The sequence below is a fragment of the Vipera berus genome (genome assembly GCF_964194415.1).
Source record: "Vipera berus genome assembly, chromosome: Z".
NCBI classification, from domain to species: domain Eukaryota; kingdom Metazoa; phylum Chordata; class Lepidosauria; order Squamata; family Viperidae; genus Vipera; species Vipera berus.
In genome coordinates this window covers 89,674,491-89,701,351 of record NC_138205.1, presented here as the reverse complement: position 1 = coordinate 89,701,351, position 26,861 = coordinate 89,674,491, and the positions used below count along the sequence as shown (strand labels likewise).

At 37.2% G+C, this 26,861-nt stretch overlaps 1 protein-coding gene across 1 annotated transcript in view; it reads left to right on the top strand.

Annotated features, from left to right (window-relative positions):
* Positions 1-6,146, top strand: part of PLCL2 (phospholipase C like 2) — an 88,047-nt gene extending 81,901 nt beyond the window's left edge. Inside the window, exon 9 of the mRNA XM_081345563.1 lies at positions 4,910-6,146. Coding sequence (XP_081201689.1) covers positions 4,910-5,038 — 129 coding nt within the window. The 3' untranslated portion in view covers positions 5,039-6,146. The remainder of the gene's footprint in view (positions 1-4,909) is intronic.
* Positions 6,147-26,861: the final 20,715 nt, after the last annotated feature.

Here is a 26,861-nt window from a genome sequence, read left to right as displayed (position 1 = left end):
AAGAAAAGGATTTAGATAGAAGAAATGGTGACTTGAGCATAAGGCAAGGTGATGGAACAGCATCAGCAGGTTTAGGTGATATATTCCTGCAAAAGCAGCAATTATTTATTTATTTATTTATTTAATTTATTTTAATTCCATTTATATCCCGCCCTTCTCCGAAGACTCAGGGTGGCTTACAAGCCAAGACATGCATTTCTGAAAGATGGCTATCTCAGCCCAACCCATCTTGCAGAGTTGTTAAAAAAAAAGGAAGAGGAAGGAGTATTATGCATCTTTGCTGCCTTGCTTTACCTTTAAACTAATAAATGTGGGATAAAAAGCAAATAAATAAGTAAAAATACAAAGCGACTGCAATAGAGAACCCTTCATAATTAAAGCTTCTGTTTAGAAGCCTGGAATGATGAAGACTTAACTTTTCTGAGAAGTGATAGGAGTGTTAAAGGTATTGCAAAGCTGTCCTATAATTTAAAAAAAGAAGTAGCAGCAGCTGCATTAAGAGTAACGGAGTTGAGAAATTAAGTACTTTTTCCCAGTCTTTAGCAAAATTCATCAATAGAATTTAATGATTTAACCACAGAAGTTTTTCAATACTGTTTCGTTTTGTTGCCTATCTTACTCTATCTTTTGTTGCCTATCTTACTCTATCTTACTCTGTACACCGCCCCGAGTCCCTCGGGAGAAGGGCGGTTTATAAAAACAAATAAATAAATAAATAAATAAATAAATAAATATGCTTCCTTCATGCTTCTGTCTCTGCTTAACTACAGGACGTTTCCCCCCCGTAAGTTCTGGCTGAATATAAAATCATACTGTAAAGTAAGCTTTTTTAGAAAACAAAAATTGAAGCATACAATTAAAATGCAAAATTTATCATCTGAAGTGTCTGATTCACCAAAAGGAAAGAAGTGTGACAAAATTAGTGCAGCTGCTTCTCTGTATTTACCATCTAATTCAATCTCTATAAATTTTTATGGGCAAAAATTTCATTTCTTTCTGAAGGTATCTATGTTTGAACAGTGGGATCTATTTTGACAATATAACATTTCATGCTATTTATCTTTCTATCTCAACCATACAACCTTCTGAAATCCTCTTTTCAGTTTTAAAAAAAAATACTTCAAGGTTATTCTGTTCCTGTTGCAGAGCTTTTAAGAATAGTTAATACACATTATTTACCTTGTGCATATTAGTTATATTGTTTGTAATGGTAAACTAAAATAGATTGGTTTTTAAAGAGCAGTGGCTTATTTTGCTTAATTTTTTTTCCAGCATATAGAATCCATCTGTATACTTTTTGTTTCCAATAATATGATGGGATCAGCTATGCAGAAATTGGAACTTCCTAAATAGTTCTAAGGCTGCTGCATGTTTTATTATAAGCACTTGCTCATTGGTTCTGAAATAGTTTGGAAGGTACATGGTAGCATTCAATTTCTTATTTGGAGAGATGTACAAAATGTTCTGAGTTTGAAATTTTCTAAGCTCAAACACTTGATGCTAAAAGCATTTTGCTTTGATCTTGGGGCAATAATGGGACATGGTTTTGAGTGTTTCCGCATTCCACAATTAACCTCTGCTGTTATATTCTTCAGGCCATTAAGGTTTAGAAAGTACATTGGTCAATAAACAATTATGTTCTTTTTGCTTGTTTGTTGAGCTTTGTAGGCCGATTACCAAATGTAGAGAAGTTAGTAACTAGTGAAATGTATTTTTATAGTCGTGCTGTTCGTAAGTTTTGTTCAAAATAATACATTGCTATTAATTGAGTGATGTGATTTTGCAGAAGACATCATTTGCTTAACTGTTGCTTCTGTGGCTTGCGATTGGAATTTAGAATATGGAAGTCATCCCTTGGTCTCTTTCTCTGTAGATGGACTGGTGGGAGCACTTTGCAGAAATCCTGTCTATTTTTGTAAAAAAATGAAGGAGCAAGAGGCATCGTTTCCTAAAATGAAACACTATTTGAATTTGTTCCTACATAGCCCATAGAAATACTCTTTTAAAACATTCTGAATATGACTGTTCTATTTCTTGCAGGGAACAAGACAAAATTGACAGAATTGGGTTTATTTTATCCTCCTATTGGTTAACTTAATAAACTTTTGCCTTCCCTGGTATCTTTTTGTTTTGCTCGGTCAACACAGACAGAAGGCCCAGCATAACTGAAAGTCATTCATTTGGAAATTTAACCTGAAAACAAAACAGGCTCATAGAGGCTGTATAGACCACCACAGAATTTGTTCTGCTTGTGTCATAATTATCCATTATTCAAATATAATTGCTTAGAAATGTGCATATTAAATAAAATTATGGTTTTGCATACTTCTGATAGAATTTTAAAAATAATTTAAATTTTTATTACTAGCATTAATATTTATTCAAATTAAGTTAGAGTATTAAGAACAGGTATGCAGATAATAAATTGTACACATATTTATTCATTTAGGAATGTTCTTAAAGTACAAGTAATATATTTACTATTTACAGTCTTTGTGATTATGACTAGAGCTGAAGAGTTTTAATTTAACTTTTGTGAGACCAATTTCAAAATCATTTTTTGTAGAAAATATTCACAACGGCAGACTTGTCTATGAAAAATGTATTATAAAACATGAATGTTTTTAATGTTGGTGTCTTCAAAAGAAAGGAAAAAATGCTTGGCTAATAATAATGTGTAGCATGATCTAGAATACCTGTGGAAAGGTACATTTAGATTCATATTCTTAGCTGATCTGCAAAACCTTCTTTAAACTGACCGAGTAGGACATTTCTTTCTCCTATGCAAAAGTTACAGGAACTACAATTGCAAGGAATTTGGTAAAGAAAAAGATTGTTTATCAGCAAACATGGACTGTGTAACACTTAAAATATTTATTTCTGTTCTAGAAAGCAGTCTGTCATAGCCTAACTGGACTAGTGCACAAATAGAAGCCACTAACCATCTCCTCTTTCCAGTTCACAAGAAGTCAGCCTCAGGCTTTTCCTATGTGCCAAAAGTAGTGGGTTTTATTTTATTTGTACTAGTTCAGTTTGTCTAATTCAGGGGTCCCCAATCCGTGATCTGGTACCAGACCGTGGCATACCAGCAAGTGGTCCACACAAAGAAGCAAATCCCCATCCGCCCCCTCTGGTCTGCAGAACAACCTCTCTCCACGTAACTGGTTCCTGGTGCTCAAAAGATTGGGGACCTCTGGTCTAATATGCTTGCTTTTCTCTTAGGTAAACTCCTTGACTCCAAGTTGCTATTCTGTATTGAATCAGGAATGAATAAACAGCATGCACATGCACACACAAATGCACACTGCCCTGGGTCACTGGTTGTTGCTCTCTGCAGCCATTTTTCCTGAGCTACTGAAATGATAAAATGCTGTATCTTTTAAAAAAAACATAGATCCATTAAGGATGTTCAGATCCAATACTACTATCGATTGCAGAAGTCTCCATCTTCTGTGTCAAACCCAATATCTTTCAATCTCACTGAAAGTTTGCATCATGGGTACATGAAAGAATTTGAAGAGCACATTTAACATGCAGAATGACTTATTGTTTCCATTGTCCTAATTTTAGATATGCGCTCATTTCAAGATACTACTGAACTGTGGCAATGTTTGGTATATTACTGGCCAAGATAAGTTATTCTGCTATAGATGTGAGCTACCAGCCATTGTCCCATATCAATCTAAAATTGGATGTCAATTATTTGCTAGTTGCTTCTAAGTTCCCTAGTACTTTGAAATAACTTGGTTTACTAATAATGGAAGTGAACAAGCCTCGGATGAAATAATGAAGTTTTGTTCACTTTAATTAATAATTAGATTACAGGTGCTTTTCAGATTCAATTCAAAATGCAATTCACCAGCTTAATTTCAGCAAATGACAAACTTGATTCATGATGAGTAATGAAGAAAAATAAGTAAAATAAATTATGCACTACTGATTTTTATGAAAACAATTCTGATAAAGTATATGATTCACTTATTCTACTATGTTTTAAATTAACTTTCTTTTTCATGGAAAAATAAAACAGTATTTTTTATTTTGACAAAGAATTCACTTAAATAAATGTCTTATACAACAAACTAAACTGCTTCTGTGATTCTGATTTTTCCATTTTAATTATCCAATTTGACTCAGGCAAAAGTAATTTTATTTTTTTAAGTTTCTATAAATACCTATCATTTGATCAAAATATCATTGGCTTTCATTATTCTTAGGAGATTCTGTGATTATAATTACATTGTCCTAACTATGTATATTTTCTACCTTCTCCATCTCTGAAGCTTTGCAGAACTTAATCATTTTCTAGCAGTCCTTAATTAAAGTCAATCATTCCAGCCTTCAAATATATTTATTTTCTTAAAGGTATGACACAATTATAGCTTTTGCACCATTAATTATATATCTGATATGCAAGCTGAATTTTCCCAATATGTGAGATTTTAGACAGAATAATTGAGAATACAGTATTCAAAATCTTTCAGATGTGTGTCATGTTTTGGTGGGTGCCTGTCCCAGTTCTGCCTCTGGGCACTTTGAAATTCCCAATTGTATGCACAGTGTTTGAATTTCATCATTGAAAAAACAAGACATACAATGTATGATCGTTATAATTGCTGGATCACAAGCAATAACAAATTCTCATGGTTTCCATGGGTTCTTGGATTCCACTCAAAATACAAAAATGTTTGCTTTTGCCAAAAGTTGTTTGGTGGGAAAGATTCTTGTCTTTTAAAAATATGTATTTGACCACTTGGATACAGAGCAGTCTAGCTCTATTATCTTCATACGTCTTAGCTGAAAGCAATCTGTTTTTCATCTTTGTGAAGGCGGGGGTCTATTGTAGGATAAATCAAGGCTGAAGAGTGGACTTAATATTGATAGATGAAACTCCTTTTGTTCTTAACAGGGCCAAGCTGATCTTCTCAAGTATGCTAAAAATGAGGCATTGGAGAACTTAAAGCAAATCCACGATGCTGCTGTTTCATGTGGATTGAATAAATCAGTATCTGCAAATGTTGAATCTTCAAAGCCCTGAAGAAGCTTAGTATCAATACCTGAAAAAACGGAAGAAACAGAATGAAAAAAATTCTCATTACCTTGGAGTTTGTAACTCTGTAACTGTTGTAGTTGCACAAGAAATTTTTCTTTGCACTTGTTATTTTTTGTGGGAGGGGGAGGGAGGAATCATGGAGTTCTAAAAGCACAACTGGAAAAGCTAATTACAATCTCTGAAAACTGTGAATGTATGTAGCAACTATATATGAAGGCAATTGAATTATTTTCATGGAAATAATATTGTTGGCTAAAGCATCCTTTATACATGTAAAAGATGCCATAATTCAAGAACTATATGCAGAAAATACCATTGTTATTAAAAGGGAAACATTGGGTTTCTAAATTTGTTTAATGATAAGGAAAGGGAGCTTTTGTCATTGCTTAGAAAAGTGCCTTGATCTGGGGCGGGGGGGGGGGGATCTAGTTATGTTGTATATACTTTACTTGATTTAGGGTAGTTTGGACGATTAGGCCCATTGCTGATACATGATTTGTAAAAATCAGAGAGGAAAACTATGGAAGTGTACACATTTTACTGAATTGTGTAATTGAAGACATTTTACAGAATTATGTGATTAAGAAATTTGGCAGTGTTCAGGTTGGAAAGTCCTGTTGTTTGGGGTTTCATTTGTTGTTGAGCCATAAATAAAAGAGGAATGTAAATACAATGTGCTTACTCTGGCATAGTGCACTAAGGGAGAGCCATTGCATATAAAAAACATGCAATTAATCTGCCATTAAATGCCTGAGTAAGGCACGTACCTGTTTCCACCCAAGAACATCTGTAGATGTCTAAAGCTAATATAAAAGTGACCAAATTGTAAACAACATTTTGTAAATAGTTTTTCTTATTATTTTATGGATGTGAGGTACTCACATTAAAATGTTTTATGATACAGTTCCCGTATTAGTTGCCTAAACTGATTCCTGTTGGTCGCAGGTTTTAATAAAATTTTGACCTCTGGATCCATCAGCATAGCTATTAAGTACTTTTAACACAGATTTATTGCTGTAATATGTTTTTAAGAAGTTCATACTCGCTATAATAAGATCTGTCTTATGAAGTTTATGCTATAAGCCTGAAAATAATAAACTGCAGTTTAGTTGAAGCACATTTAATTAATTTTTAAGAGATTTAAACAGTTTTTAACACTTCATTCAAAGAGTATACTTCTGTGACATCAACCCAACCATTTTATACCTATTTAGACTCCTTATTGATAACTCTATATCTTAACTATTAGATCTTTGTTCTGCATACAGTCAGTGGTGGTATCCCTAGGATGAAGAAATAATTTGTGAAGAAACAGTTTGGTTTAATGGTTAAGGCATGTGGCGAGAAACCAGAAGACTGAGTTCAAATCCTGTCTTAGCCATGAAAGCAAACTGGGTGACCTTTGGCTAGTCACTCACTCTCAACACCTCACAGGGTGGTTGTAGGGAAAATAGGAGGACGAAGGTACAGTAGTGGCCAAAATTGTGGAAACCTTTTGAGAAAAGTGTACGTTTGAAGTTTGATGGCTAATAACACCACTTTTTTTGGAGTAGTACCATAAAATTAAATATTAGTGGAAAGATAATTTAATCAAGAACGTAATGCAATAACTTTTATGAAGGATTTGCTATTAGAATAGCAGTTATAAAGAAGAAAAGTGAAACACGTAGAAAAAACAAGATATACAAAAATTATCACCATAGAAAAAAATGAGATATACAAAAAATATCACCATGTCAGTTAATACTTAGTTGGGTAACCTTTAACATGAATTACGGCCTTAAATGTCTTCCCATGGAGTAAACCAAGTCCTGTAGTTTTGCAGCTGTTATAATGTGAAACCAAGATTGAATGATTGCTTCTATTAACAGGGTTTTATTGCTGGGTCGCTTCTGACTAACGTTTCTTTAGTCGGCTCCATAGATTTTCAATTTGGCTCCATAGATTTTCAAGGTCTGGGCTATTCCCAGGCTATTCCAGCAGTGGAATATGATTATCTTGAAACCACTTTGCACATAGCAGCAACATGACATGAAGCTGAATCCTGTTGAAATATAAATGCTTCATTGTCTTGGAAAAGATCTTGTGGGGAAGGCTTCAGTTCGGGCTCAAGTATTTCATTAATGTATTTTTGGCCATTTATATTCCCATTAATCACACAAATTCTGCCCACTCCTTTTGATGTCATACAATCCCAGATCATAACACTGACTGGTTGTTTCACGGTACATGTAATGCAATCAGGATGCAAATCTTCTCTGATTCTTCTTATGTATTTTATGCCATCACTGCCAAACAGGGAGATCTTGGTTTTATTACTCCAAAAAACTTTCCCATTGTTCTTCTGGCCAGGTAACATGGGTTTTAGCCCAGTTTAGTCTTTTCAACCTTTCTTTGAGAGATAAAAGTGGCTTTTTTGTGGAATTCTAGATTTTAGGCCAAATTCCTGCAGTCTGCGCCGAACAGTCCTAGCACTCAACTTCACATTCCATTGTGCCATTTCTTTTTGTATACACCCAGATTATTTTCTTCAGTCTCTTAATTCTTCTATCATCACTTGCTGTTGTGCATCTTTTCCTGCCTTTACCAGTGTGGTTTTGTAGTGACTGAGTCTCCTTATACCTCTTCAAAAACATAGAAATGCCACCTTTGGTTAAATTTCCACCAGTTTTTCTTCTAATTTCTTTATAACTGTAGCCTTGTTCATTTAATAATACTATTTTACATTGCTTTTTGGGCGACCAGTCAACTCTGCACCATTACTTTAATTTCATTACATTTTGCAAGCTCACTAAATGAAAGAACACAAACCCAACCAACTTGATAGTGATGACATAACACACTGACAAATGTCCTCCTCAGCTTCAATACATGACATCAATAACTGAATCCTACTGTGATATGTTTGGCTCATTGCCAAAACAAGACACCTGATTGGCTCTCTGAACACTCATGCTCATTGGCTACAATCAGATGAAGGAAAGCTACCTGATATCAACCTAAGCAAGTTGTGCTTCCTTTTTCTGGTTATTTGGCTATGACTGTAAATAGAATACAGATAATTGAACTAACTTTGTTGCATTACATTCTTGATTAAATTATCTTTTCATTGATATATAATTTTATGGTACTACTCCAAAAAAAGTGGTGTTATTAGCCATCAAACCTCAAATGTATACTTTTCCCAAAGGGTTTTCACAATTTTGGCCACTACTGTATGTTGGATAGTTTGCTGCCTTGTTATTTATAAAAATAATAGAGATACTAATAAGAGAATCACGCAAGCAGTCCATTAATTAGTGGTAAAAGTCAAGTTTGATTTCTGTTGCATACTGTATTGCCTGTCGAACAGAAGGTCAGCAGTTTGGCGGGTCGAATCCCGAGTGCTGTGTAAGAGTGAGTGCCTGTTACTCGTCCCAGCTTCTGCCAACTTAGCAGTTCGAAAGCACGTAAAAATGCAAGTAGAAAAATAGGGACCACTACAGTGGGAAGGTAACAGCATGCCATGCGCCTTTGGCGTCTAGTCATGCCGGGCACATGACCACGGAGACGTCCTCGGACAAGCGCTGGCTCTTCGGCTTTGAAACGGAGATGAGCATCGGCCCCTAGAGTTGGAAATGACTAGCACGCATGTGCGGGGGAACCTTTACCTTTTTATCGCTATCTCTGGACATTAACCAAAGAATACATTGTTTCTATTAAAAACTATAAAAAAGACCCCTCTAGAAGACAGTGGGATACTTGCTAGTGTTGAACCTGGTGAAAGTGCAGTTACTTTTTTGTTCTCGCTAACTTATTTTATGAAAGAATGTCTTCAGCTAGGAGATTTTGAAACATAATTCATGCAAAGTAATCCATCAAAGATTTAATGGTGCAAAAAGAAAATGGAATAAGTGAAACCCATTGAGCTTCGAATTTTTCCCCAAATTGTACATAGGCTGCTGTTAACTCTAATGACAGCACAAGATGGAAAATTTATACTGTAATGCAGGGAGGTCCTTTGAACATGCTGACCGTGCAAGTATCCATTTGTTCTGTGAAAGTCTTTCAACCACAAGAAGTCAGGATAGCATGCTTAAGTGGAGTAGCAACTAGATTTGGTCATTCGTTATTAAAAAAAATTAGACTGCTTTATTGTCTTAAATGATAATAAAGATTACTGGAAGGTACAATGCAAAAATGATTTCAGTGTAATTCAGAATATGTAGTTTTATCGGCTGGCATCTTCTATTAAAGTGTTCTCTACAACTCAAGTTTCAGTGAAAACAGGATTTCTCTCAATACTGGTTTACTGCTCAAGCAATATGCAGTATTTATTTACAGTAGAGACAGTTCAACCTGTCTCCTTAAATAAATTGCCTTATTAAGGTAGCCCTTAAAGTTATAATGTCTATTGGAACTGCTTGCTAAGTGATGATCACAAAGCTCCATGTCACATGTTTAGCAATAGCAATCTCAACATTGCTTATTTCTGCCATTAATCAACCTGTCTTTAGCTGAGGTCCCACCCCAATCCAAGCAATTCACTGTCTCCCAGCCCTGAACTTTAGTTCTTCCAAGAAAAGGGAATGCCTCATCTTCAACTCCCCAAACGCTATTTTTCCCCATTTCTGCCCTTCTAGTCCTGCACTCTGCCTAGCAGGGCAGCAAGCAGCCCCAGAACTTCCTGGCTCTGGGGCTGCTTGCCAGGCTGTCGCAGGCTGTCAGGCTGCAAGAAGCCCTTGAGCTGGAGTGTAAAGCAGCCCAGATACAGTCACCTTCACCGCCTTACACTTTGAGGCAGTCAACTTGCCCTTGCGCCTACTACTTATAAGGTATGCCGGGCCTTTCATGGGGCAACTGCTGGCCATGTGAGGTCATCTTCCCCATGTCTGGTATGTAACCTTAGAAAATTTTGGATAACCACAGCTTTCTCATTAAAGGCCATGCTGGGCATGCTTGATCAGCAGTAGGAGCAAGAAGATGGCAATGGGAGAAGCTTTGCAGTACAGGGGGACGGGCAAAGGACAGACGGGGGGAAATAGATGGGAGAATTATTTATCAAGTTTATATTACACCCATTTTGTGGTCCAAAATGAGTTTAAGTGCCTCTGGAGTTGTAAGTGTAATTGGGTTACCAAGGGGTCAAATTTCTGTCACATGACTGGAGGAGGGAAGCACTGCAACAGCTGTTACTTTCAAGAATCAATATAAGTACCATTTGTTCTGGGCCACCATAACTGAATGATTAGATAAATGGTCATAACTTGAGGGCTACCTGTAATTTTCATTTAAGAATGACACATTTTGTTTGTAATGCTGTAATTTTTTGATTCTTTTAATAATTATGAAGGCTTAAGCCAGAAATGTCAAACTTGCGACGTCTCGGAACTTTTTCCCCATTGCCGGCAATAGGGTGGGCGCGGTTTCTTCGTAATGCATCCGGGCCACGGGCCCGCAGTTTGACACCCCTGGCTTAAGCCAATCTGAATATCAGTAGCAAAATTCAACCTGTGCTGAGCTGGCTTTGATTTCTCCAGGAATAGAAATAACTGGCCTCAGAGTAAAGCATGTGAAGAATATAATGTAAACATTTCTTTTAGTGGTGCAATTCCAAATGCAGGGCCTTTTGAATTGCATGACATTTGTAGACCAGCAGTTGAAAATCTGTTGTTGAGAATAACCACAAAAGCTTTTGAGAGTGTTTTAAAATATTCTAAAAAATGCATACTGGCAGTCTTTGTTATTAAGACTTTTCTCATTGGCCCAAACAGCCATTAAAAACGATTTCAGAAGTTTAAGGCCTCTGAAAATAGGAGTGAGGCATAACTGCAACAACAAAGAAAATGCAGACATTATAACAATTGTAAAAATGGAAAGAGGCAGGGCAAAGCAGAGGTTTCCCAAGAGTTACTTTAAAAACCACAGGCCAGCAAGTAAATTACATTTCCTATAGACACATCCCTAAAACCCAAACTAATTCAACCTCTGAGTGTTCTCTACCTGCCACATTGTATGATGAGAACCAACCTCATAAAGACATTTTCTGGAAATGTCTCCAGCATTTTCCATGTAAGTAAACTTACAAGATTCTCCAGGGATTTTCAACAGGATCCTGTGGAATTATTAATTAATTTAATTAATACAAGGCGTTATAGTACTAGTTTTCACAATATGGGATAAATAACCATGCTTCTTTGCTGAAAACAAGTTGAATACCACTAGTTTCCTGAATAGGGATGTCATGTGAAATGTTTCTGTTCTGTTCCTTCCTCAAAATTATTTTTCTTACAAAATGCCAACATTTTGAATTTAGCATGTTCACATGGCATCTTGCAATTAAATGGATGAGCTTGCTAAATCGTTTGATGGGTTAATCCATGCATGTCAAACTGCCGGCCTGTGGACCGAATGCATCATGCTGAAACTGCACCCACCCAATTGCCGGCAATGGGGGGAAAGTCCCGATATGTTGCACGACATCATGTGATGTCACAAATTGACATGCCTGGGTTAATCTAATAATCCTTTATGAAATATAGATAGGCACCTTAAATTGTACGATTTGCTGAGTGATTCTAGACCATTATGAAAACAATGAAATGGCCCTATGCCATGTTCTGTTACAGCCTTGTATCACTCAAGATTACTTATAAGTTTTCTGATGGCAATCAGATGCATCTTGATTATAGAAAAAAGATTGCTTTTTCTGTTCATTAAAAAGGTCAAACTGTCTTGGAGTTTAGGTCGACTGCTGGTGAGTTCCCAGAAGACTTGCAATTTTCTTGATAATAGAAAAGAAGTGGTTTGCTCTTGCTTTTTCCCAGAATATTCTTGACTTCCTTGATTGTTGCAGCTTTGGTTATTCTAATAATTTCCCATCTGAATTTTAACAAGGTCTCATCCCACCCAACCTCATAGTTGTTTGAAATCAGCTGGGTATAGCCATCTGCTTAGCAATGTTTAGTTTCTAATTCAGGGGTTCCCAATCCCTGAACCACATCTCACTATTGGGCCATGGCCCATTGAGAATCGGGCCACTGAAGCAGTGACTGAGCACGCAAAGCTACATTTGTGCATGTGTGAGATTTTGGTTGCATGTGCAAAACCAATCCCCCCACTGCCAAAACCACTACTGCCAGTCCGCAGAACCAAAAAAGTTGGGGACCCCAGTTCTAATTCCTTACATTTATATTTAGTTCATCACATGGAAGTAAAATCAAGTTTACTTGATCAGTTGAGATGTTAACTATCAAATTATCAGGATATCACTTGCCATAATTATTTGCATCAAGGATCACCCAATTAGAAAACAGCAGCATCTAATCATATTGCAGGAAGGAGTTCTTATAATTAAAGGGGCAACTAGTATGTTTTGATTTGTTTGATTTGAAACAATTAAATACATTGAAATACCCTCAAGGTAAGACATCATCCTTGTCTGAGAAAAATATATTTTGGGGGAAATTAAAACGGCAGAATATTATATTTCCCCAAAGGAATAATGGAGAAGATCTTAAAAGACAGAAACCCTCCACCCCAAGTCTCTCTGTCCCAAGCAGAAACCAGATCTGTAGAAATGTAGATTTGATAAGCCTTTCAGAAAGACTGTAGCCAGGAAGCTTGGAGCTGATGGGATTGGAAGGACAAAGATCCCTAGAACCAACAACCCCTCACCCAAAAAAATCTAGCACAGGACATAGCCATCAGCAACAGCCCCAGGGAAGCAGGATATGATCTTTAGGACATAATAGGATAGTATTATTATCAGAATACTAAAAGGGCACACTGAACCTCAGGTCAAAGTTCATGCCACAGGAACAACTCTAAACACAAAAGCCCAAGAAGGTAAAAGAAACCACTACTCCCAGCAATATGTGGTCAGCTTCTCCAGAGCCACATGTCTTGTGGTTCTGCTCTTCAATAAACTACAACCTTCTTTCTAAAGAAATCTCCCATTTTGTTTATTCCTGGCTTGGATTGGACCCTGATGAAGATTTTTCTTTCAACAATACCTTACCTGAATTGCATCTCTGTGACAGCCCAGAGATTAAGAAAGGTTTTATATGTTTTGCACAACTACTATATCTATTTCAAACATTTCTCTTTTTCTTCCTCAAAATATAGCATAAGGAGCATTGTTTAAGGCAGTCTAATGAACCACCTACATTTTGCTTACATGGGAGCTATTAAGCAATGAAAAAGCTTTGAAGTTGTGGGTGTTCCATCACTGGAGGTTATCAAGAGAAGACTGCTATTTTCACAGAATGGTAGGATTCCTGAACTGGATAGGAAGTTGGAGTAGAAGACCCCAAAGTCTTTTAATCCTATGATTTTGTAATAAGCATAAGTTAACTGTTTTAACTGAACTATTTTCTGCATAATAGATGCTGGGTTGTGGGAAATTATAGTCCTTAGGATAGAAATATAGTTTGTTAGCTTTTTCACTTTATAGTGACATCTCCAAATTAAACAAGCTGCTTAATTGGATGAATGGTAAATTGTGCATACCACAGTTCTATGAATATGTTTTACAGCAGAGGAAATATCTATGAGAGTGAGTCAATTATGAAAATGCATACGCATTGCTTGTATTTTTTCCCTCCCCGTATCAAAGTTCTGGATGGGACTTTAAAACATGAATGTATTATCAACTGGAAAACTCTAATGACCCAATTCTATCAAGGCTTTAATGTTGTTGATCAGTGTTTCTCAATCTGCAAAACCAAGCTGATTGGGGAATTCTGGGAATTAAAGTCCACATATCTTAAAATTGCTAAGGTTGAGAAACACTGCTGTAGAGTATTAAACATTAAACAGGGATTGTGAGTCCCAGAAGTCTAAACAAAATGCTATGATTAATAAATGGATTAAAGCAATAAATCAATAATTAACTAATAATTAACCAATCAATATAATTTCTGGAGCAATATTAGAAACTAAAAACACACTAGGTTATCAAAGAAGAAGCAATTAATCTACAGAGATATTAATAATTCAAAGAGTCAAGGCAACAAGTTGTTTTCAAGACAATTTCATGAAATCATCAATTGAATGGAGCATTCAGAGTTCAGATCAATAATGCCAGACCTATGTCATATGTAGCAAAGGTGTCAGGCCACAACATTTTGAGAGACATATACTCCATTCTCACATCACTTTTAGAGGCTGTGGAGGCCACACAAAAAAGGGGTGCGCTGTGTAGCCTACAAAAATTGCACACAAATGGAGCATGTTTCAAAAAAATGAGGCCTCATGGAACCCAGAGCAGCCTCAGTTAAGCCACGGGCCTGTCAACAGAAAGACAACACTATCTAAAGGTATGTAGCATACAGCAGGTCCTGGAGAACATTGGACCATGGGAGCAAGTGTGCTGTTCCCCAATCTTGCACTCCTTTGGGAATGACACAAGTCTATCTTCTTAAATGGCAGTGGTGGTGCTAAGGTTGAAATCAAGGGTCAGACCTTGACTTCAGGCCTAAAAGAAAATACTGAAAAGACAAATGGAAACAATAGAACATAAATTAAATTTCATAGAATCAGAAAAATTGGCACAGCAAATTAAAAGAGCAAACCGAAACTTTTTTGATAATGCAAATAAACCAGGAAGATGGCTAGCTTACTAAACTTAAAAAACAGGAGAAAAAAATTGATAAACAATTTATGAGATGAAAAGGGCTGTCTACAATTTAAAGATGAAGCAATAAAAACATAAAGAATATTATGAGAAACTGTATGATATAGAAGAAATTTCATGGGAGAAAATGATTCAATATATGGGGAAAAAATAGTTTACCAAAAATTCCAGAAAATTTTAAAACCGTGTTAAATGGGAAAATAACAATGTTGCAAGTGACAGAAGCTATAAGAAGACAAAACAAAACAAATGAAAACCCCTGGACCAGATGGGCTTCTGGCAGAGTTTTACAAATGTCTACAAGATACCTTAAATGTACTGTTGAAAGATGTGTGTGATGAACTTTTAAAGGTAAAGGTAAAGGTTCCCCCACACATGCATGCTATTCATTTCCAACTCTAGGGACCGGTGCTCATCTCCATTTCAAAGCTGAAGAGCCAGCGCTTGTCCGAGGACGTCTCCGTGGTCATGTGGCCAGCATGACAAGACACCAAAGGCGCATGGAACACTGTTACCTTCTCACCGTAGTGGTCCCTATTTTTCTACTTGCATTTTTACGTGCTTTCGAACTGCTAGGTTGGCAGAAACTGGGACGAGTAACAGGCACTCACTCTGTTACGTGCCACTCGGGATTCGACCCGCCCAACTGCCGACCTTCTGGTTGACAAGCTCAGCGTCCTAACCCACTGAGCCACCACATCCCCGATGAAGTTTTACTGGAGGCTAAACTCCCAAACACATGGACAGAAGCAAATATTACTTTGATACCAAAAGAGGACTCAGACCTGACACAGATATAAAATTATAGACTGATACCATTACTAAATGTGGACTATAAAATCTTTACTTTAATAATAGCGGAGAGGCTGAAAAGATTTCTAACTGAATTTATACATCCAGATCAAAATGGATTTCTACCAAAGAAACAAATAAAAAATAATTTAAGAGTTATAATGGACATATTGGAATATTAGCATTAGTATTTCTAGATGCTCAAAAGGTATTTGATAATGTTTCCTGTCAATGTATGACTCAACAACTAAAAACAATGGACTTTGGACAAAATTTTATAAATATGATTAAAACAATATATCACAAACAAACAGCAAAAGTGATTGTAAATGGAGATTATACAGAAAGACTTGACATAAGAAAAGGCACAAGACAAGGATGTTCACTATCTCCATTGTTGTTTATTTTAACTTTGGAAGTTTTGAATAGAAATATCAGACAAAACCCAGAAATTAAAGGACTAGAAATAAAAGGTGAAACTTATAAATTGCAAGCATTTGCAGATGACTTAGTATTCATCCTAGAGCAGGGGTCAGCAACCTGAAACAGTGAAAGAGCCACTCGGAACCGGTTCCCTCACAAAAGGAAAAACTGGGAGCCGCAAAAAATGTGTGCGCATGCGCGTACATGCGCACATGCACAGAACAGGGTTTCACTGAAGAGTGGAGCCAAGGCGAGATATGCACCTACCCTGCATATTTGAATTGATTGATAGAAATTGTTTAGTCCCACTTTTATTTTTTTTTGGACTGCGCATGGCAGAGGACTGGGAGCCGCAGGAGATGGCTGAAAGAGCCGCATGCGGCTCCAGAGCCGCGGGTTGCAGACCTGTGTCCTAGAGGAACCTTTAGAGATGATTCTCTATATTATTGAAAAAGATAGAACAGTTTGGAGAGATAGCAGGGCTGAAGATAAACAGAGAAAAAAACCAAAGTGATAGTTAAAAATCTTACAGATAAATAAAAAAACAAATGTCAGAAAAAATAGAATTACAAACAGTCAAAAAGGATAAATACATGGGAATATACTTGACAGCAAGATGTTCAACGATAAAAGATAACTATATAAAATTACTGAATCAAATAAAACCTGACTAGGAAAAATGGAAAAACTTACAAATGTCGAGGTTAGGAAGAATTGCTATGGTGAAAAATAATATATTACCAAAAATAATGTTTTTATTTCAAAAGATACCTAAAATGGAGAAAAAAATCTTTGAAATCTTAAATTTTCTAATTTTAAAATTTATTTAGCAAGGAAAGAAAGATAGAATTAAACTGAAAATGTTACAAGAATTTAAGGAAAATGGAGGTTTTGGCTTGCCAGAGTGGGTTTTATATTATCAAGCATCAGTGCTAACATGGGTAAAAGAATGGATAACTCTTAGAAATAAAAAGTTATTGTATTTGGAGGCACATGACTTACAACTTGGTTGGTGCGCTTTCCTACGGTATGGAAAAAATAAAATTCATAAATATTTTCAAAACTATATTAGAAATGTATTATTACTAACATGGGAAAAAATAAAATGTAAAACTTACTTAAAAATTCCAGGATCGCTTTCAACAATGGAAGCATTTGTACATCCAAATGTAGTTAGTCTTGAGAAAATATGGACATATAAAAATATTCTAAATTCTGAAGGGAATTTAAAATCTAAACAAGAGATGGAAAATCAGGGTAGTGATCTATCGTGGTGGGCATATTTAGTGAGATATGATAAAGATGTTAAATTGTACGGATTTTATAAAGAGCAGACCTTGTTTGATCAGATATTATTAACCTCTGATGAGAAACTAATTAAGAAAATGTATAACTTTTTATTGAATTTGAAAATGGAAAATGAACAAGTAAAAGAAACAATGATAACATGGGCAAAGAATTTTGGATACAATATAGACTTAGAGAAATGGCAAAACTTGTGGGAAACGAATTATAAATTGACAATGTCCACCTCTTACAAAGAAAATGTCAATGCGTTTTTATGTGTTTGTCAGCAAGCACGTTGCAGTCTGCTCTTTGCCAGCTGTACTGTTATCTTATCATTGTAACCATGGTGAGTATCACATGTTCAACCATGTTTTGGTTTCATATCTGGCTCTACTACAGTGTGCGCATGTCCAAACAAATTTTCTTCTTCTTTTTCTCTCTCTGTGCTGCCTGGTGAGAGAGAGCATGTAGTCAGTTAAGAGTCTTTCTTTGTATTCCTGATTAAAGTTTTTTACAGTAGAATATGTTTTGGGTTTTCTTTCTTTTACCTCTTGTGCACCATGCGTCAAATGAACCACGGTTCATCGACCTCTGAGAAGGAGTTTTTTTATTTACTCCTTTGACAGAAAACTTATATAAAATGTTTTATAGATGACACTTGCCACCAGCAAGACTTGGTTAAAAAGATGTTGAGAAAAACATGTAGATTTTAAACCTGAACTTTTAAAATTAGGCACAATGCCAGAAAAGCTTGATAAACAAAGTATATACTTGATTTTACATGTGATAACAGCGGCAAGAATCATATTTGCACAATATTGGAATACCACCAGAGGAAGAAATAATTAAAAAAAAATACTAGATTGTGCAGAAATGGACTTACTCTGAGGTTGAAAGAAAAAGAAGAAACAAAATACTTGCAAACGTGAGACTTGTTTTATCAATGGCTGGAGAAAAGAATAAGGGATAAGGAATTCAATTTGTATTAGTGAATGATAAACTCAGACAACACGTTTGTTGAATACATACTTTTGAACTGTATTAAAAATCAATTAAAAATTTTAAAAAAAGAAAGAAAAGAAAAAGAAACTGAAATATACTGATGTACATGATTACTTGGCCTGGGTACAGAAATTGGTCTAGCTTCTTTGAGATGAGGAGAAAGAGAAAGAGGGGGGGGGGAGAGAGGGAGAGGGGGAGGAGAGATATGCTCAGTTGAGTGGAATTTCTAACTCTTCTGAATGTTTCAGGGCCCTTTTGGTTCTTTTCTTTGGGAATTTAGTAAATTAAAAAGAAATCTCAGTTTATCTCTTGGAGTTTTGGACATCAATAAGGTATCAGAAGAGGAAAAACATGAAATAGCTTTTCTAAGTTGAAGAGAGGAGATTCTGGAATATAATGATTGCCCACAGATACAAAATTGTCAGTGAGGAAACTTTCAGAAGCAGAAGGACATGACAAATTCAAGCAATGCAATTCCCATGTGTACAGGTTCTCAAGAGTTAGCCTTTTCTTTATAGCAGGAGTATCAAACTCACAACATCACATGACATGTCGTGACGTATCACAATTTTTTCCCCATTGCTAGCAACGGGTGGGCACAGTTTTGCTATGATGCATCTGGCCCGCCAGCCGGCAGTTTGACACCCCTGCTTTATAGCATCATCAGAAAACGGACTTGTTTCTATTTCTATAGCTAACCAATCATCCTTTCTTCACACTTATAGATCTATGATTCTAAGTAAGCAATATTGGCAATTTTACGAGTGTTTAAGAGCCCCTCTTTTTTATAGCAGGCTATCTTTACTCAACACATGGAAAACAAAGTTTCTCTTTATTATTAATCCAGTAGATGAAAGTATTTCCATATTTTCATTATTTGATAGCCAAATATTAATTATTATCCACAACGGGATAATTTGCAGTTAAGAAACTTAGGCTGCAGCACAAAAGCATTTTCATTAAGAAGGATCAGCAGCTGTTTCTCCTTGGCTGAAATACAATCAATTCTGTCTCAGTTCTTAATTCTTTCAATTCCCTTGCTTTAAGAAATGATAGGATATGAAAGATATAGTAAACACAAAAGAGGGAACATTGAAAAGATTTTAAAATGCTACATTTCAGAAAGAATGCATAATATTAAACTAAATGTGCAAAGACAATTGTAAATTAAAAAGACCATATTGTAGAACTGCAAAGATAATATATTTTAGTGGTCTGTGTCTGGTTTGGTGAAAGGCATTCCTCCTGGCCCCAAATGAGGAGTCAGAAAATGTAGAGATTTGCTTACTGTCAGAAGGACTTGGCAAACATAAATAATGTAAATATCTTTTTTATCTTGTTTAGAGAAGGCTGAGGGGATTTTGGAACTATCTTGAATTTGAGAAGTCATTCTTGGGTCCTTTTAATAATATTTTATTCATGGCTTGCTCAGGGTCAAACAAGGAGTCAAACTGGGGATGCAATTTAGGAAAGGGAGCATAAACTATGTAATAAACACATGCTTAGAGTTTCTGCAAAATTATAAAGTCTCTTCCTGCCTTTCTAAGTTCAGTTGCTATTTGGTGCCTTCCGAGTCTTTGTCATTTATATTTCTTCTCTGCTGGATCATTCTTCAATTTTCTTTGGTCTCCAAAGTCCCTTCTTCCTAATTCTGTTTCCCGAAATCTGGGAAATACCTCTGGACTTGTCCATTTAACAAAGAGACATTCAACTACTTTGTCCAGCAAGGGTTTCCCCCAGTGGTGGGATTCAGCCAGTTCGCACCACTTCGGCAGAACTGGTAGCTAATTTTTTGTTGCCCAAGACCAGAATGGACTTCCGGAAGCGGCATCCACACAGAGAACCACGTGTTAGTATATTTGAATCCCACCACTGTTCCCCCCCCTCAAAAAAATATTTTCCATTATTTTGGGGAGGGATTATATCTCTTTCAGAGATTTCACCTAAGAATATAACACAAATGATGATTGAAAACAGCTGTAGACTTTCATTTTGACGGCTACCTGAAAAAAAGAAAATCAGTATAAATTTCAGAGTTGTGAATTAGAAATAATAATAAATTCATAAAAATCCGATTCTGGATGAAGACCATGGCAAAGATCTCCCATATGTTGCCAACACAAACATATCCATATAGCCATCCAGAGTCAAGGTCAACATAAAGATTTATGTGAACATAGGGAAAATAGATCATAGATATGAAATGCCACAGTGCACCACTTGGGTCTAGTGAATAAGGTTATAGACTAGAAACCAGAAGACTGTGAGTTCTAGTTCTCTCCCATGAAAGTCAGCTGGGTGACTTTAGACCAGTCACTTTTGGCCAGGCCAGCCTAGCCTAGCTCAGAATATTGTTAAAAAAAATAGGAGAAGTGTTAGGTATATGCACTGCCTTGAATTATTTATAAAAATCATAAAGGTGAAATATAAATGAATAAATAAATTTATAGACATTAGTCCACCATGAAATACCCCAAAGCAATTCCTAAGCTCTTCATAGCATAAATATCATAGTTTTTAGGTGGTGCTTGCAATTGAATGGCTAACCCTAATTTATGATGTCATTATGGAAAACCATTGCCTTATCCTCTAATACAGTAATGCTAATGCATATTTGTGTTTTCACTCCTGGTTTCTCCCTCTGAATGTGATTATTCCTTCTTGTCTCAGTTTTGAAGGAGATTATCATGGGAGAAAGGAATAATTTTCCATAGTGAGACATTTAAATGTCATAGAATATTTGAGTCAATAAGGGTGAGGAGCCGTGGTGAGGTAGTGGAGGGAGGAAGAATTAATGGGACAGAGAGTTTTCTGAGAAATGGCATACAGTTAATGTACAGACTTTCCTATGCTATTTCAATACAGTTTTAAAGTGCAATTTTATGGTATAATTCAATTCAGATGCAGCCTTTATTAGGAAAGCATCCATAACAGGAAAATTAATTAGGGAATAAAAATTTGCAGGCAAAGGAGACCTTTTGCGTATTGAGACATTAATGAATTAAATGCAAGCCATGAAGAATGCTATTTTTCATCACTAATGACAAGTACTGAGCTTGTGAACCATGCCTTCCCGTTTCCCCTCCCTTTCTCACTCAGCCTTGACTAGGCTGCCATAAAGCTCTGTACTGTACATATGCTGAGTATAGGAAATACTTCACATGGATCCTGCCATGTATAAATCCATATTATACTCATTGAGTTTTCCAAGGAGGTAATGCAACCAACCAGCTAAGTTCATTGTTGCCGTTCTGATTCAATATGCAACTTAAGGTGCGGTAGAATATGATGCAATGGCACAAATGTTTACTCCTTGTGGCTTTTCTATATCTGCTGCATGTCCCATGCCATAAAACTTGGTTTACAAACCATAGTTACTGCATTTCCATAATGTTCTAAACTAAATTCAACCAATGCGCATTATGGTTTAGTATGCATAAGTATGTCTTCATCTTACTTAGTCAAGAATCAATGTTAAAATGTGGCTAGGATGTCATTACGTTTGAGGTTTGCTTATACAAGACCATAAGTGCAAAATTCTTTCTAGAAGGTTATCATGCTCTGCAGACCAAGTATGACTATCATTCCAGCTGCCAGGATCTAGCAAATTATTTGCAAGTGATACATAATTTACTTTAAATTGCTATAAGAGTGATGATCAAAGGGGTGACACTGTCAATCCATATCACAGAATAAATAAGTAAATGTGTTTTGACAGTAAAAAATGGGGTTAAATAAAGGGGAACAATCAATAACTGACAGAGAATGGGACTGTTCTGCTGAATGAGATTTTGGTTAGGTTGCCCTATGACTTTCAATGTCTATAGTAGTGATGCAAACAACCTTTATTCTCAGTCCATACATGATATGTGGTGAGGTCTTTTGATTCTAGCTTGTCCCAAAGGGATAAAGGGATAGAGAATTGGTTGATGCTTGGTCTTCTAATCTTCAGCTTGGTTTTCCTTATTGATCTCCTCTCCTCTCACTTTGTTAGAAAATTTGCCATCCAACTTCACACCTGCCTACTCTAGGAGACCCCAGAGGTGATTATCTTGGCAATTCTCCCAGGGTAACTGGTCTGCAGAGAGTGTCAAAAGAGTCAAAATGGGAGCTACAATGGGACAATTGAAGCTGTTGGTGGTTTTTATATGTATTGCATGTGCAACCAGCTGGAGTTGCAATTGCACCATTGCGACCATCATCCTGACTTTTTTTTATTAAAGAGTTTTAAAACAAAATTTTACAATACATATCCCCAAAACCCAACATCATCCTGACTTTTTGATTAAAGTTTGTGGTCTCCCTGATTCTCCCTCAGCCTCTATTTACTAAGGATTACAGTTAACCAAACATAGCTTCACGTGTGCCAGTTATTCATGAATATCAATAACTATATCACAGAAAACAAGCTCATTTACATTGGTGTCTGTATGAGTCTGCAATGAAGCAGCACACATCAAGGCAATTGTTATGCTCCATTTCATGCAATATACTACTTATTATAAGTAGAACGACATAGTCAACACACAGCTAGCAATCAAAGGGACATGGAATTAGTATATATTTTGCTTTGGAATGTATAAGCTACAAGTGAACTGGAAGAACTGCTGATTTTAACATTGTAATGTTGTAATGTTGCCTTTGTGTAATGATATTGCTTACTTGATCAATTTGTCTCCTAGCCAGTTCATCTGCATTGTTTATCAAGCAGTATGATGTACAATAAAACTGCATATTCAAAAACTGAACAAGACCTCAAGGCAACTGGTCAAATTAACATATCAACATGAGACAAACCCTTAACATTTATTTATATAGAAAACATTGTTTTAGATATCACTTCTATGATATTTTGTTTATTGCATTTTTCACTTGTTTGAGTTGCTTTCATTTCCATTTGAATTTCCTCTTCATTTCCATTTACCCAAATCATGCTTATTTATCTATTTTTATTGATTCAATTCAACAATCCAACAAATCTTTGACTGCAGGTGACTTCTAAGTTTTCTATCCAAATGAGACAAAATGTTCCAGTATTCTAATGTTTTAATTTCAAATTTTAGGCCACTTGTCTTATGGAAACTCTGAATTTACCATTGCAATAACATGCTAGCCAGAGTCATTTTGTTTGAAATCATTTAAACAAATAACAAACAAATTGTGCATGTAGGCACATTATCTCTTTTCATATAAAGCTCATCTATTTCTAGTAAACAATGACTCCATATGACTATCTTAAAAGGCTTTGGATCTTTGATGGATAAGGATACTAACCCTATATACCGTATATACTTGAGTATAAGCCGACTCGAGTATAAGCCGAGACCCCCAATTTCACCCCCAAAAACTGGGAAAAGTTGTTGACTCGAGTATAAGCCGATCCGCCGCTCTGCAAGCCTCCGCCGCCGGCGGAGGCTGGATCCGCGCTCTGCAAGCCTCTGCCGCCAGCAGAGGCTCGATCCGCCATTTTGCAAGCCTGAATACACAGGAATACCCTGTGTGGCCGCGGCTCTCGGGGAAGCCCTGGCTGTCCGCTTCCTCGCTCCACGCTGCCATTCGGGGCCCGCGCGTTCCCCGGGCAAATCGCGGCGCCCAGCAGGCGAGGAAACACGCCCGCTCCAGTCGCCCCCCCTTCCCTCAGGAGACGCGAAGCAAGTGACCGCCCGGAGCTTACCGAGGACTTGCGCGCGGCCGAGGCTTCGGTGCTTCCAGGATCGCGCGCACCTCTCCCAAGCCGTCGCCGTCCGGAGACCTGCCGAAGTTTGGGGAGGTTTGGGGAGGTGCGCGCGCACCTCCCCAAACCTCCCCAAACGTCGGCAGGTCTCCGGACCTCCGCGCCCTGCCTGCCTGCTTCTTTCCGCTGCGGAAAGAAGCAGGCAGGCAGGGCGTGGAGGTCCGGAGACCTGCCGACGTTTGGGGAGGTTTGCGCGCGCACCTCCCCAAACCTCCCCAAACTTCGGCAGGTCTCCGGACGGCGGTGGCTTGGGAGAGGTGCGCGCAATCCCGGAAGCACCAAAGCCTCGGCCGCGCACAAGTCCTCGGTAAGTTTTTTTTGTTGACTGGAGTATAAGCCGAAGTGGAATTTTTCAGCCCAAAAAGTGGGCTGAAAAATTCGGCTTATACTCAAGTATATACGGTAATTATACAATAACATTTATAGACTTCACTTTTGTTCTTCCCTGTTCCCCAAGTCGTAGCAGGAAACAAATCCTGTTTTTTTTATCACTGCTGCTGCTAAACAAAGGCAAGATAATTTTTAATTTGTACCCTCCTTCTCTCATTCTTGTCCAGCAGCCCTTCAAATGACATCTACATTGTATTTGCCCCTGGACTAGAGAAGGAAAACCTGGGTGAAAAATTTAAACATGGCATATTTTGTGATGAAAAATTAGAGAAAAGAAAGGGCTAGTTAAACAAACTCTCCTTCTATATTACTCTCAAAACCCAGAAAAAATTGTTGAAATCCTGGCACATTTCTCTTTGTTTATGAGCTGATCCAAAATTATCTTCATAGAGCAGAGAATTTTGGTTCACATTCTTCTCTTCTCTTCTTCTCCTCTCTTCTCTTCTCTTCTCTTCTCTTCTCTTCTCTTCTCTTCTCTTCTCTTCTCTTCTCTTCTCTTCTCTTCTCTTCTCTTCTCTTCTCTTCCCTTCCCTTCCCTTCCCTTCCCTTCCCTTCTTTTCTTTTCCCTTTCACACTGCAGGTGACCAAGAAGGTCTAGAAAACAACTGCAGACTCTTCAACTCAAAACTCCTAATGCCAGGACAATTGGCAGACACCTATGTTCCAAGATTAAGTCTGGATGAACACAGTTCCTGGCATCTATTGCAGAGAGTGTCATCCAGGTTTATGAAAGGGTGGAGTTAGTTTCTTCCAGCCATGTCCATGTGTTGCAATAGACTAGGGTGGATGGCAGAGACACAATGTAGCTGCTGCTTACAGAAACTCCATCTCATCAATCAAAACTTTATTCAATGGTCATCCACGCTGAGAGTTTGCTGTTGTATTGGGTAGCCAGAACTGTGTAATAATATCTTTAACATATTGTCTATAGCAGCCTCTCTTCTGAGAAAGTTGAAATGATATCAATCAATCAATCAATCAATCAATCAATCAATCAATCAATCAATCATAATAGAGCTGGAAGGGACCTTGAAGGTCTTCCAGTCCAACCCTCTGTTCAAGGTGGAGATCCTATACCATTTCAGACAGGTCCAGTCTTTTCTTAAAACCCTCCAGTGATAAAGCACCCACAAAGTCTGAAGGCAAAAGCTGTTCCACTGGTTAATTGCCCTCACTGTTAGGAAGTTTCTCCTTAATTCCAGGTTGCTTCTTTCCTTGATTAGCATCCACCCATTGTTTGTTGTCTTTCCTTCAGATGTCTTGGAAAATAAGTTGAGTCCCTCTTCTTTGTGGCAGCCTCTCAAATACTGGAATACTGTTATCATGTCACCTCTAGTCCTTCTTTCTCTAGATTTGCAATACCCAATTCCTGGAACTGTTCTACATATGTTTTTATGTCCAGGTCCTTAATCATCTTAGTTGCTCTTGTCCCAAAGGTGCTTTTTCACAAGACACCCAAAAAAGCACTCAAAGGTGCCTTTTCATCTTAGTTGCTTAGTTGCTCTCCTTGCCTCCAGAGGTTGTGGGTACTCCCACACTGGAGGCTTTTAAAAAGAGATTGGACAACCATTTGACTAAAATGTTATAGGGTTTCCTACCTGAGCAAGGGGTTGGACTAGAAGGCCTTCAAGGTGCCTTCCAACTCTGTTATTCTGCTATATGACTTTTTGCATTTTTTCCAGTATTTTAGCATCTTTTTTGTAAAGTGGTGACTAAAACTGGATGCAGTATTCCAGGTGTAGTCTTACAAAGGATTTATAAACCGGTACTAATACTTCATAAGGGACATGGTTGCTCAGTGGGTTAGGACGCTGAGCTTGTCGATCAGATGGTTGGCAGTTTGGCGGGTCGAATCCCGAGTGCCATGTAACAGAGTGAGTGCCTGTTACTTGTCCCAGCTTCTGCCAACCTAGCAGTTCGAAAGCACGTAAAAATGCAAGTAGAAAAATAGGGACCACTACAGTGGGAAGGTAACAGCGTTCTGTGCACCTTTGACATCTAGTCATGCCGGCCACATGACCATGGAGATGTCCTCGGACAAGCGCTGGCTCTTCGGCTTTGAAATGGAGATCAGCACTGGCCCCTAGAGTTGGAAACGACTAGCACGCATGTGCGGGGCAACCTTTATCTTTTTACTAATACTTCACGTGATTGTGATCCTATTTCTCTGTTTAGTTTTTTTGGCTGTTGCTGCACACTGCTGGCTCATGACAGTCCACTATGACTCTAAAGTACCTCTCACAGTTACTGTTTTTGAGCCAGGTTTTGCCTAATGCCCTAATCTGTTACTTGTACCTTTTGTTTTTCCTGCCTAGATATAAAATCTTCCTTTTCTCCACGTTAAATTTCATGTTGTTGGATAGGGTCCATTGCTCAAGTCTCTCAAGATCTTTTTGGATCCTGAGCTTGTCTTCTGGGGTATTGTCATCTGCAAATTTATTAGATAATAATAATAATAATAATAATAATAATAATAATAATAATAATAATAATAATAATAATAATAATAATAATAATAATAATAATAATAATAATAATTTGGAAGGGACCTTGGAGGTCATCTA